The sequence below is a fragment of the Theropithecus gelada genome, chromosome 15 (assembly GCF_003255815.1).
Source record: "Theropithecus gelada isolate Dixy chromosome 15, Tgel_1.0, whole genome shotgun sequence".
Taxonomy (NCBI): domain Eukaryota; kingdom Metazoa; phylum Chordata; class Mammalia; order Primates; family Cercopithecidae; genus Theropithecus; species Theropithecus gelada.
The window spans coordinates 27,939,913-27,952,508 of NC_037683.1; the positions used below are offsets into that span (position 1 = coordinate 27,939,913).

The 12,596-nt window shown below is 42.4% G+C and overlaps 1 protein-coding gene across 1 annotated transcript in view; it reads left to right on the plus strand.

Annotated features, from left to right (window-relative positions):
* Positions 1-12,596, plus strand: part of FKBP15 (FK506 binding protein 15) — a 106,115-nt gene that overhangs the window by 91,084 nt on the left and 2,435 nt on the right. Inside the window, exons 24-31 of the mRNA XM_025360404.1 lie at positions 2,079-2,250; positions 4,199-4,335; positions 5,952-6,107; positions 6,932-7,084; positions 8,849-8,974; positions 9,905-10,012; positions 10,586-11,307; positions 11,986-12,082. Coding sequence (XP_025216189.1) covers positions 2,079-2,250; positions 4,199-4,335; positions 5,952-6,107; positions 6,932-7,084; positions 8,849-8,974; positions 9,905-10,012; positions 10,586-11,307; positions 11,986-12,082 — 1,671 coding nt within the window. The remainder of the gene's footprint in view (positions 1-2,078; positions 2,251-4,198; positions 4,336-5,951; positions 6,108-6,931; positions 7,085-8,848; positions 8,975-9,904; positions 10,013-10,585; positions 11,308-11,985; positions 12,083-12,596) is intronic.

The following is a 12,596-nucleotide window of genomic DNA, read 5'->3' on the forward strand; positions in this document are numbered from 1 at the left end:
AAGGGCTCAATGAATATTTGGTGAATGAAATTATTTTTCATTGTGATATAGTACCACAAAAAATCGTGGAATAATGGCTAAAACTGGAAGAGCTATTAGAGGTCGCCTTTTTAGTTTAACCTTTTTATTTTAGAGGGACAAACCAAGACTCAGAAATGAAAGAGTAAAAGACCTGCATAGGACCCCATTTCCATTCAGCTATATTTCTTTTCCTGTGTCAAATTACTATCTCTCTTGAGTACTGTTTTCCTGCTTTTACCTTGCAAGCTTTATTCACTGTTTTTCTGAACTCTTGGTTCTTCCTGTCATTGCTTTCTTTTTCTCACTCTCCATGTCAGCAGTAGAATTTGATCCACAGTAGGAACCAGGGAGCCATCCCATCCACTGTGTAGATTTTTTTGTGTTTTCCCTTCTCACTTGATTATACCCTAACCTTAAAAAGAAATTATAAATACACCTATGCACACATACACACACACACACACACACACACATACACACACACACACATTTTTTTCTGATCATAAAAGTTGCATCTGTTCAGTCTGGAAAATTACAAATACAGATAAGCAAACATAAAATATAAATCCTTCCACTCAAAAATAATGATATCCATTCCCTTATTTTCTGTGTACATGTGCATTTGGGGGATAGCATTAATTTTTATGCTTCTGATAGGCCTTTCTAGCTAAAGACCTGAGATAAAAAGAGCTTTTTGGTGATTTTCTACTCTGCTTAACCTTTAGCAATTTAGCAAGAGAGTGACCCTCCATTTCATTGGCGTGCCTTTGGAATTTGTCCCTTCCAGTGTTTTAGCTGCTGCAAGTGCCTGTGAGAGAGGTGCATGTTTTGTTATTAGTGAACTCTCTGAGCTATGAATAGATGCAAAGTTCTCTGAGCTCTGAGTTAGTTTTGTTTTCATTAGGCCATTTGAAGCAGGACAGTGAGTAGATGAAAGCCACTCCTATATCTAGAAGTTCTAGATTTCATTGTCATCTGTGTTTAGGAGGTGAAAACCTAAGGCTACTGAATAGCAAAAATAAATATCTTAAAGCTTAGTCTAAAGGTTACATATACTCGCAGATACTCATTTATAGCCTATTTATTTTTATTTATTTTTTAAAGTGAAAGCAAGTTTATTAAGTAAAGGAATAAAAGAATGGTTACCCCATAGGCAGAACACCGGCATGTTATTTTTATTTTATATACAATTTTATGTTCTTGTTTTACTTATTTATTTATTTATTTTTCTTTTGAGGCAGAGTCTTGCTTTGTTGCCCAGGCAGGAGTGTGATCTCAGCTCACTGCAACCTCTGCCTCCTGGGTTCAAGTGATTCTGCTGCCTCAGCCTCTGGAGTAGCTGGGATTACAGGCGCCCACCACCACGCCTGGCTAATTTTTGTATTTTTAGTAGAGACCGGGTTTCACCACGTTGCCAGGCTGGTGTCGAACTCCTGACCTTGTGATCTGCCCGTCTTGGCCTCCCAAAGTGCTGGGATTATAGGCACAAGCCACCGTGCCCGGCCTTTATTTTCGTTTTTTAGGAGAGTCAAAATATCAGATTTTAAATGTAATCTATAAAACTGATAAAGACTTTGGAATAAGGCAAGGAATAAATATATTTAAAACAAGTGGGTACAGTGAACACAATAAGAAGAGACAAATGATAATAAGGAAATAGACAACTGTAAAAATGTATGTAGGGTGTAATAGAGCCAGGCATAGTAGCTTGCACCTGTAGTCCCAGCTACTCCAGAGGCTGAGGGGGGAGGATTGCTTGAGCCCAGGAGTTTGAGGCCACAGTGAGCTATGATCATGTCATTGCACTCTAGCCTGGATGACTGAGCGAGACCCCATCTCTTAAAAAAAAAAAGTTTTTAAGTATACTTGTATAGGTATAATAGTATAGGCATTGTAATAATAGTAATATAATCGTATAGGAGAGATGGTCCACCCCCATAATTTGAATTTGGTTTAATACAAATTGAAGGCAGCCGTAACTCCGTTTACTAGTTCAGTCTACATAGAGTTATGTAACACCTATGTTTAAAGTGACATCATACTTTGTTATTATTCAGGCCAAGGTGACAGAGGAGTTAGCAGCGGCCACTGCACAAGTCTCTCATCTACAGCTGAAAATGACTGCTCACCAAAAAAAGGAAACAGAGCTGCAGATGCAACTGACAGAAAGCCTGAAGGAGACGGATCTTCTCAGGGGCCAGCTCACCAAAGTGCAGGCAAAGCTCTCAGGTATGTGCTAGGTTGGGGATGCTGGGATTGTTGCCATTTAAACTCAAGGAATTAAGCTGTTTTCTTCCTCTCAATCTTTTTGGCACAATGTTTATGCAGTTTTTGAAGGACTGCACCAAAAATTAAAGGAGACTAGTATAAAATCTACATGATTATTTTACAGAAGGAACAATAAAAGAACTGACTATTCATGTGGAATTCATCAGTGCCACAGTTCCCTTTTGTTTGGGGAGGTGTTGGCTTCAAAATCTTTGGTACCTATGATTGGCTTCAAATACCTGGAAGAGTTAATGTGTTGTTCTAACTCATGACTCAGTGGAAGTTTAAAAAAGAGATGCTTCCTGGTGTGGTTTCCTCTTTCCTAGAGGATGGATTGCAGCTCTTCAGCCTGACACTCAAGGCCCCTCCTGCTTGGCTTGTCTCCCATTATATTGTTCAGTTCATCTGGCCCTGACCATACCAGCAAGCCTGCTGGCTGCTCTTCAGCTCATCCTGTAGTTCTTGTCTTGCTTCTTATCCATGCTATTCTCTGGACTTGACATGCCTACCGTTACCAATATTCACCTTCAGTCCTCTTCAAAGTCTGCCTCTTTCAGAAGCTTTCCTAGTTTTCTCTAGAACATTTGATCCTTTAAAAAAAAAATCCTTTATCTCTTAGCGCATTATTATAACCCTTATCATAGTTTGATAAGCGTGGTGTTTTGCTTATCTTTGTGAAGTCCTCTCCTCCATATTAGTGTTCAGTGCCTGGCAAGACATGGTGATTGGATAGAAGATTGGTGAAGACCAGCAGGTTAATTAATCTACCGTGGTGTATAGAAACAAATATGGAAGGCAGAGATGGGACTAATGGGCAGAGGGTACCTGGAGCCGCAGCAGAGTTGGGTGGAAGCAAAGTTCATTTGCCTAATAGAGAACTAAAAAACAATGATGTCAATGGGTAAGGTGCTACCTTGAAGATACATCCCTTCCCTTTTATTTTTTTCTTAAATTTTTTATATTTTGTAGAGACAGGAGTCTCACTATATTGACCAGGCTGGTTGTGAACTCTTGACCTCAAGCCATCTTTCCGCCCTGTTCCTCCAAAGTGTTGGAATTAACAGGCATGGGCCACTGCTCCCAGCCCATCTCTTGCCTTTTAGAGCATGACTGGGCCCACATGAGGCAAACATGTTAGACAGTCTTAGATTTGAATGTTGTTCAGATGTCTCCTTTCTGCTTTTGTGGTGCCTTATGACAATTACCTCAAGAGCCATAAGAGTCTCAAAAGTTTCCCAAACAAATTTTATTTATTGCAAAGAGCTTTATTTGAGAAGGGATGTTTTGAAAGCAAATTCTTGGTAGAATGCCCCAGCTACCAAGAAAGTTGAGACTATCTTACTCAAGCAGTGAGAAAGAACCCAGACTAATACTAAACAGTGATCGGTCCAGTGTGTTAAGATGGTGGCCAAAATGGAATTGTGGAGTGATCTGTTTCAAAGGTCATTTCTGACTGCTGGGGACATTTCTTTCCCATTTTGTATGTGGAGAAGGTGACATGTACACACAGAGATGACTTTCTATGGGATAAATATGGGTTGATGGAGGAGTCAGCTGACAGCTTGACATATCTTATTGCTGGTCAGTGAGGTGATGTTGAAAGAAGTGAGCAGAGGCTGCTTGTGTAGTAGGACTGGGAAATCAAGGCATGCAACTTTGAAAGAGCCACTGGGGCCAGGCACAGGGGTTCACGCCTGTAATCCTAGCACTCTGGGAGGCTGAGGTGGGAGGATTGCCTGAGCCCAGGAGATGGAGGCTATAGTGAGCCATCATACCACTGCACTCCAGTCTGAGTGATGGAGCAAGACTCTGTCTCCAAAAAATAATTTAAAAAAAGAACTGCTGGGATAACACACAGCCCACTACAGCACTGGTTCTGTAGCCAAGTCTCTCTGCTCCTGTATCCCAGAGCTCCAAGAAACCTCTGAGCAAGCACAGTCCAAATTCAAAAGTGAAAAGCAGAGCCGGAAACAACTGGAACTCAAGGTGACATCCCTGGAGGAGGAACTTACTGACCTTAGAGCTGAGAAGGAGTCCTTGGAAAAGGTAAGCTCTACAACCCAGTTGGCCAGAATTAGCTGTTTAATAAACATTTTAATTTTCCTTTTACAAATTACAATAGTATGTGCTTATTGTAACAAATACAAATAATATAGAAAAGTGTAAAATTTAAAAAAAAATTTTCCCCTCTCTAATCTCATACATTAGAGGTGACAATTATAAAGTATATGATCCTTCCAGATTGTTTTCTGTATGTAGAAAACATACATTCACACTCACACACACATACATGTATATATACTGACAACTTTTTTTACATCACATTTCATGCTTTTTAGGAAAATATCATGGCCTTGTACTACATAAGATCTTTCTCATATTTAACTGCTGCATAGTAGCCAACTGTGAGGCTGTACCATAATTTATTTAATTATTCGGATGGATATTTATGTTTTTATTTTTTCATTATTTTAAACATTGCTTCTATGGACATTCTCATATAACTGTTTTTGCAAATTTGTTTCAGCATTTGTATAAGATGGATTGCATGAGTAAGAATCATGGGATCAAAGGGAAGGCTACATATTTGAATTTTTATAAATATTACCAGATTATCCTCAAAGAATAGTGCTTACACTTTCAGCACTATGTGAGTGAGCCCATTTGTCACATTCTTCCCCATTGTACATATATCACTTTTTCTAATCTTCATTAGTCTGACAGGTGAAATATGTTATCTTGTTTTAATGTGTATTTTTATTAGTAGTAAAGCTTTCATATATTTAATACCTATTTATATTTCTTAGGTATCTCTTTTTAGTGTCCTTTATCCTATTATTAGTTTGATTTGTGAACCCTTTTAAGGGTATCAATCCTTTGCCAGTCATAGATGTTATAAATATTTTTCTAGTTTGCTGTCTTTTCACTTTATTTGTAGTATATTTTGTTGGTTAAAATTTTAATATCAGGAAAGACTAAGTGAACAAAGTGAAGACATTTCTATCTTTTTGTATGTTCTGGAATAGTTGAAATATGAAAAGAATAAACTGCTCCTGAGGCTTCAGTAATCGCATTAGTAAAACTGTTTTGGCCCAGTGCCTTTTAAGAGGGTAAATCTTGGTCTGCAATTACATTTTTTTTTCTAGGATTTTTTTCTATTTTATTTACTTATTTTTAACCAATTCCTTCTAACCTCTTGGCTGTTTTCAGTTTGTCATTACTTTAGATACTACTATAGTGACCATCCTTGTAACACACTCTTTGTGACTGTGACTTATTGAATCCTTAATTACAATTTGTGGAATTTCTGGATATGTATGTTTTTAAAGGCTTTTCAGAGGATTACTATCCAAAGAGAGTATATCCATTCATTTTCTTACTATCAGGGTATGAGAAGGTCTGATTTCCTGTACCCTCATTAAAGTTAGGATGTTCCCTAGCTCTTAATAGAGGGGTAAAGTTCTTCTTGTCTTCCTTCTCCTGTCACCATTTTCCTCACCCAGTAGCTAAGAATGTTAAATATTTAGGGGAAAATTAAACTAAAAAATGAAGTTTCCAGAAATGGAGTAAGGATCCCACAAGGTAATTAACTGCCACCGCCATCATCCCTTTTGATTCTCCGTTAACAAGCTAGAGCTGATGATGGTTCTCCTGTTCCTAAGAACCTCTCAGAAAGGAAAAAGAAGTCAGCTCAAGAGCGTTCTCAGGCCGAGGAGGAGATAGATGAAATTCGCAAGTCATACCAGGAAGAATTGGACAAACTTCGACAGCTCTTGAAAAAGACTCGAGTGTCCACTGACCAAGCAGCTGCAGAACAGGTAATGGGAAACTGAAGCACTTTGGAAATAGAGGGAAGGTGTGAAGGACTCAGAGAGAAAAGCTTCTAGTTTCTTCCTTACCCTTTTAGGATGACATTTCTCATAGCTGATACTCTCACTTTGGAGAAAGGTAGATAAAGTAATCCAGATATATGCCAGACAGCCAGGAATCGAATGGAGAATCTTCTTTCTTTTTTTAAAACTTAGTTAATATTTAATTACATAAGTAAAAATGAAAAATACTTTCCTTACAAAAAAACTCCAAACATGATAAGGCCAAAGCCATCAACCATCACACACCATCCTTCAGGCACATTATCATCCTTGAAAGGAAGGGATTTATTTAGGTCATCAGGAAGGGAACCAGGGATAGTGGCAGGACACAGCTGGATCTCTAGTCTGTGCAACAGCAACCTTTCTCATTGTAAGTTTAAAATTTATATGCATATGTTTGTTTAATTAGAGTTCATTGGTGCCCTCGGTTTGACCACCTCTGGGAATTTTGGTGAAAAAAAGTTTCTGAACCTATAAAATTTAGGGTTCAGACCCTGAAAAGCAATGATCACATGACCCTGCCCTCCAGGAACCTATCTAAATAGGCACACTTTTGTCTGCTTGGAGTACCTTTTGGAGTCCTGACAACCAATGACATCTTAAGAAGTGCATTTACTTTAAAAGTAATGAGAGTCTTTTAAACAGTTTCCCAGTTAAATCTGGGCTGTTAGCTTATTCTTTTGCTTTTTGAAAGATGGGCTTCCCTAGGTGCAATGGAATCTCACTCCCCTGCCCCCAGGGATGGTATGGTCATTACTTTCTTTTGGCAGCTGTCTTTAGTACAGGCTGAGCTACAGACCCAGTGGGAAGCAAAATGTGAACACTTGTTGGCCTCCGCCAAGGATGAGCACCTGCAGCAGTACCAGGAGGTGTGCGCACAGAGAGACGCCTATCAGCAGAAGCTGGTACAACTTCAGGAAAAGGTACATATTTTTCTTGAGCCAAACAGTTTAGGCAGCCCAGTTAATTTGAGGCAAGCAGGCTGTTTGAGTCCTGTTGATCCTTCTAAGCCTAAAAGTTATTAATAGCTAGAAGACAAAACCACACTTGTTTAGCTTGTCAGTTATCTTTTACATACTTATTTGGGGTGATAGGTCAGTGACCTGGAAAAAGAGAGAACAGCACCAATGTTCTGGAACATGTTTTCCATTATTATTGGATCCTTCATTTATTAAACAAATATTTATTGAGAGTCAGTTGTATTCCATCCACTGTGTTAAAGAAAGTGCATACAAGGAACCTGTCCCTCACGTATCTCACAGTCAAGAAAGGGAGACAAAGAAACAAAGATAGGCGTTAAGTGCTGTGGGGCCCAGAAGAGGAAGTACCCGGGAGAGCTGGGAAGGTTTCCCAAAGGAGGTGACATTTGAGCAGACATTTGAGCAGAGCCAAGAAGGTAAGGCAGCAAAGGAGGCAGAACATCTTGGGCAAAGGCACTGAGATAAGTTGGAGGCTGGGGTGTGGTGGGATCATCAGGCCTGAAAAAGAAAGAGATGGGACATGGCTTAGGGTCATGGTATGAAAGTCCATATTCGAGGTCAGTTTCTTTCCCTAAAGTGTCCAATTGAAAACTTTTGGCTCAGAGATCTTGGAGGCAATCTTGCAGACAAATGGGTTGCTGTTAATGCTGAATGTTTATGTCTAAATGACTAGAGTTATTACCTACCCTCCTGCTCTTTTTTCATTATATTTTTGACCTGATTAAGAACAAGGCAAGCGACCTTCTTGGGAAAGAGAAAGTGAAGTTTTGAGTTGAAATTGAGTGATGAGGAGATAGAATTCTCTGAGGCAGAGGGCCTTGGGTGGGGGCTGAGGGAGTGGACACCAACAGACCTAGGTGAGCTTAAGACTTGATGTTTAGAGATGCCAGAGAGGATGTGGAAAAATAGGAATGCTTTTACACTGTTGGTGGGAGCGTAAATTAGTTCAACCATTGTGGAAGACACTGTGGTGATTCCTCAAGGATCTAGAACTAGAATTACCATTTGACCTAGCCATCTCATTACTGGGTATATACCCAAAGGATTATAAATCATGCTACTATAAAGACACATGCACACATATGTTTATTGCGGCAGTATTCACAATAGCAAAGACTTAGAACCAACCCAAATGTCCATCAATGATAGACTGGATTAAGAAAATGTGGCACATATACACCATGGAATGCTATGCAGCCATAAAAAAGGATGAGTTCATGTCCTTTGCAGGGACATGGATGAAGCTGGAAACCATCATTCCCAGCAAACTATCAAAAGGACAGAAAACCAAACACTGCATGTTCTCACTCATAGGTGGGAATTGATCAATGAGAATACTTGGACACAGGGCGGGGAACATCACACACCAGGGCCTGTCAGAGGGTGGGGGACTGGGGGAGGGATAGCATTAGGAGATAGACCTAATATAAATGATGAGTTGATGGGTGCAGCAAACCAACATTGCACATGTATACCTATGTATCAAACCTGCACGTTGTGCACATGTACTCTAGAACTTAAAGTATAATGATAAGAAGAAAAGAATCTGAAATAAAATTGTCTTTTTATTATATGCAAAAAAAAAAAAAAAGAGAGAGAGAGAAAGAGACTTGATGTTTAGGGTGGTTCTCCTCCCCTTGGGTTTTCTGACCTTCACCTGGTAATCCAGGTTCCTGAGGCCACAGCCACAGTCTGTTTGTTTTGCAGTGTTTGGCCCTCCAGGCCCAAATCACAGCTCTCACCAAGCAAAATGAACAGCACGTCAAGGAACTAGAGAAGAACAAGTCCCAGATGTCTGGGGTTGAAGCTGCTGCATCTGACCCTTCGGAGAAGGTGAGCTGGTATTTCAAAGGAGAAGCATTCAGAAAGAACATGGCCAGTATGTTGTGTTAGTAGCTCTTTTTCTAACTTTAGTGATGTTTTATTTGTCTAATGACTTTAAAATGAACCAGATTTGGTGTTTGCTTGTGTTTGAGATGGAGTCTCGCTTTTTCGCCAGGCTAGAGTGCAGTGGCGCGATCTTGGCTCACTGCAACCTCTGCCTCCCAGGTTCAAGCGATTCTCCTGCCGCAGCCTCCTGAGTAGCTGGGACTACAGGCATGCGCCACCACACCCAGCTAATTTTTATATTTTTAGTAGAGACGGGGTTTCACCATGTTGGCCAGGATGGTCTCAATCTCTTGACCTTGTGATCCGCCTGCCTCAGCCTCCCAGAGTGCTGGGATTACAGGCGTGAGCTACCGTGCACGGCCCAGATTTGGTTTCTTGAGTTTAAGGAGCTTACAGTCTAGTGGGGAAAACAAATACATACTTATATATTAAGTGGCAAACCCAAAAGAACCCTATCTTTCTGAGGTTTTGACAGGTATAGGAAGGGCCTCTAACCACAGGAGAGAATGGGACTTGGGGAGTGTGCCCAGCATCCACTGGCCTCTGACCCTTAGAGCCTATGGCAGCTCCTAGTGGTGCTCACAGTGGGAGGGGGACATTAAGCAATGGTCTTTAAGCAGTCCTGGGCACACGGACCACAGCCTGCCTGCGCTTGATAGGTAACTCTCATGACTAGCCCTTCTGTCAGAATGCTGCTCATTATTTAATATCATCCTCTCCACAGTGACAGCCTTCAGTGTCTCTGCTTATGACCAGCAGTATCCGTGTAGAGATCTAAGATGGCTTCATTTTGGCCTTCCAAACACCTCTCTGGGATTTAATGCATCCTTTAGTGACTTGATTTTGGCAGCATGTGTTTTGATGTTCACACAGGTCAAGAAGATCATGAACCAGGTGTTCCAGTCCTTACGGAGAGAGTTTGAGCTGGAGGAATCTTACAATGGCAGGACCATTCTGGGAACCATCATGAATACGATCAAGGTACAGCCAGCCAGCTGTCGATTGTTTCATCGGAATGGGCATTTTGTTGCTTAAGTACTTGCTAAGGGATCATGAATAAAATAATTGTTCAAGGAAGGCACAGTGGCTCATGCTTGTAATCCCAGCACTTTGGGAGGCAAAGGTGGGAGGACTGCTTGAGGCCAGGAACTCGAGACCAGGTTGGGCAACATAATGAGACTTTGTCTCTACTAAAATTAAAAAATTAGCCGGGTATGGTGGCGTGTGCCTGTATTCCCAGCTACTTGGGAGGCTGAGGCTAGAGGATCACTTGAGCCCAGAAGTTCAAGACTATAGTGAGCCATGATTACCCCCGACTGCACTTCAGCCTGGATAACAGAGCAAGACCCTGTCTCCAAAGAAAAAAAAAAGAAAATTATTCAGGACTGTTCCTCAGTAATTAGGATTCCTGGAGTGACTTGACAGATACAGTCAGCCTCTTTTAACAGAAAAGAAGCAAAGTCATTTAAACTAGATGACCAGTAGTGTTAATAAGAATTAGTAGTGGCTACTGTGTTCCTTTCAGTGATCATCTCCTCCTTGGCTTTTGAACAGATGGTGACTCTTCAGCTGTTAAACCAACAGGAGCAAGAGAAGGAAGAGAGCAGCAGTGAAGAAGAAGAAGAAAAAGCAGAAGAGCAGCCACGGAGACCTTCCCAGGAGCAGTCAGCCTCAGCCAGTTCTGGGCAGCCTCAAGCACCCCTGAATAGGGAGAGGCCAGAATCCCCCGTGGTGCCTTCAGAGCAAGTGGTTGAGGAAGCTGTCCCGTTGCCTCCTCAGGCCCTCGCCACTTCTGAGGATGATGTACACAGAAGGAAAGGGGACTCAGAAGCAGAGGCACTCTCAGAAATAAAAGATGGTTCCCTTCCACCCGAACTGTCTTGCATCCCATCCCACAGAGTTCTGGGGCCCCCGACTTCAATTCCACCTGAGCCCCCAGGCCCTGGAACCATGGACTCTGAGTGTGAGGAGTCACTTGCTCCCAGCCCAGTGGCAGCTAAGCCCAACAACCCACCAGGAAAGGTCTGTGTCAGAGAAGTAGCACCAGATGGCCCACTACAAGAAAGCTCCACAAGACTGTCCCTGACTTCAGACCCCGAGAAGGGGGACCCACTGGCCTTAGGGCCTGAAAGCCCAGGAGAGCCTCAGCCTCCACAGCTCAAGAAAGATGATGTCACTAGCTCCACTGGTCCCCACGAGGAGCTGTTGAGCACAGAGGCAGGTTCCACAGTTGCAGGAGCAGCCCTCAGATCCAGCCATCATTCCCAGCATTCCAGGTATGTTCCTCTGAGCACTGCTTCAGGGACAGGGTGGCTATCTGTGGTGAGGAGTGTCTCTGTTTTTTCCAGGGCTGGCAACTCATCCCTCAGAGACTAATTTACTGATGTCTTCATTCATTAGTTGATGTATTAATTCAGCAACACCTACCACATAGAAGGCTCTGTGGTAGGCACTATGATAATGTGGTGGGCGCTGCGATAGTGCGGCGGGCGCTGCGGTAGTGTGGCGGGCGCTACGGTAGTGTGGCAGGCGCTGCGGTAGTGTGGCGAGAGCTGCCGTAGTGTGGTAGGCAAGGCAGGTTTGGTTCTTGAGTTTAAGGAGTGACAGTCAAGTGGAGAAAACAAACAAATACATACTTATATATTATAAAAGTATAGTAAGTCCTTTTAAAAAAGAAACAGGGCACTATTCTAAAGGAGTTGTTCCACTTTAGATAGGGTGGCTAGGGAAGGATTCTGAGAAGGTCACATTGAAAAGATGACTCTGGCTGTAGGTTCTGAAGGGGGCCACTGTAGGGTGTGGGAAGAGATGGTGGCAGCAGAGGTGGGAGGAATTCCTGGGCAGTCACCAACGCTGTTGAATCCTTACCCAAGGGCCGGTGACCCTTGTAGGTGGTGGGCAGTGTGACCTGGAGCAGGAACAGTAACATTTTCTATGACTTGATTCTCCTTCAGTCTCTCTCGGGATGAAGAGGATGAACTGTCTAAAGGGGCAGCTCTGAAAGCTCTGAGGCCCAAAGCACAGCCTGAGGAGGAAGATGAAGACGAGGTGGTAAGGAAATCCCAGGCACTGTCAAGTCCTCACACAGCCACCTGGGGGCTCTTCCCCACTGGCTCTGAGAAGAGAAATGGAGCCTGTTGGTGGCCCACTCCCTGGGCTCTGTGTGCAGGGCCCTGTGGGAGCAGGCTTGGGGCTGGGCTGGGAGGGCGCAGCTCTGTAAGCAGATTAGGGGACAGTCACATACCACTTTACTTTTGAGAAAGAATCATAGTCTCTGTCCATGCAGGAATTCGTTCCCTGAGAGCAAGAAAGCTGAGCTGCTTAGTCCCATATTGGAATGCTGAAGCCTTAGGTTTCCCCAAATCTGCTGGGATATTATTTATATTTTAGAATTGGAAAGGACTTTGAAGATCATCTTGCCTGGCATCCTTATTCATAGATAAAGAACCTGAGGCTCAAAAGGATGATTTACCCAAAGCCACAGAGTGAGTTAATGGCAAAGCTAGGACTAACCCCCAGGCTCCTGTAAAGACTGCCTGTTCCTGAGCATTTTCCACTTAGCCCG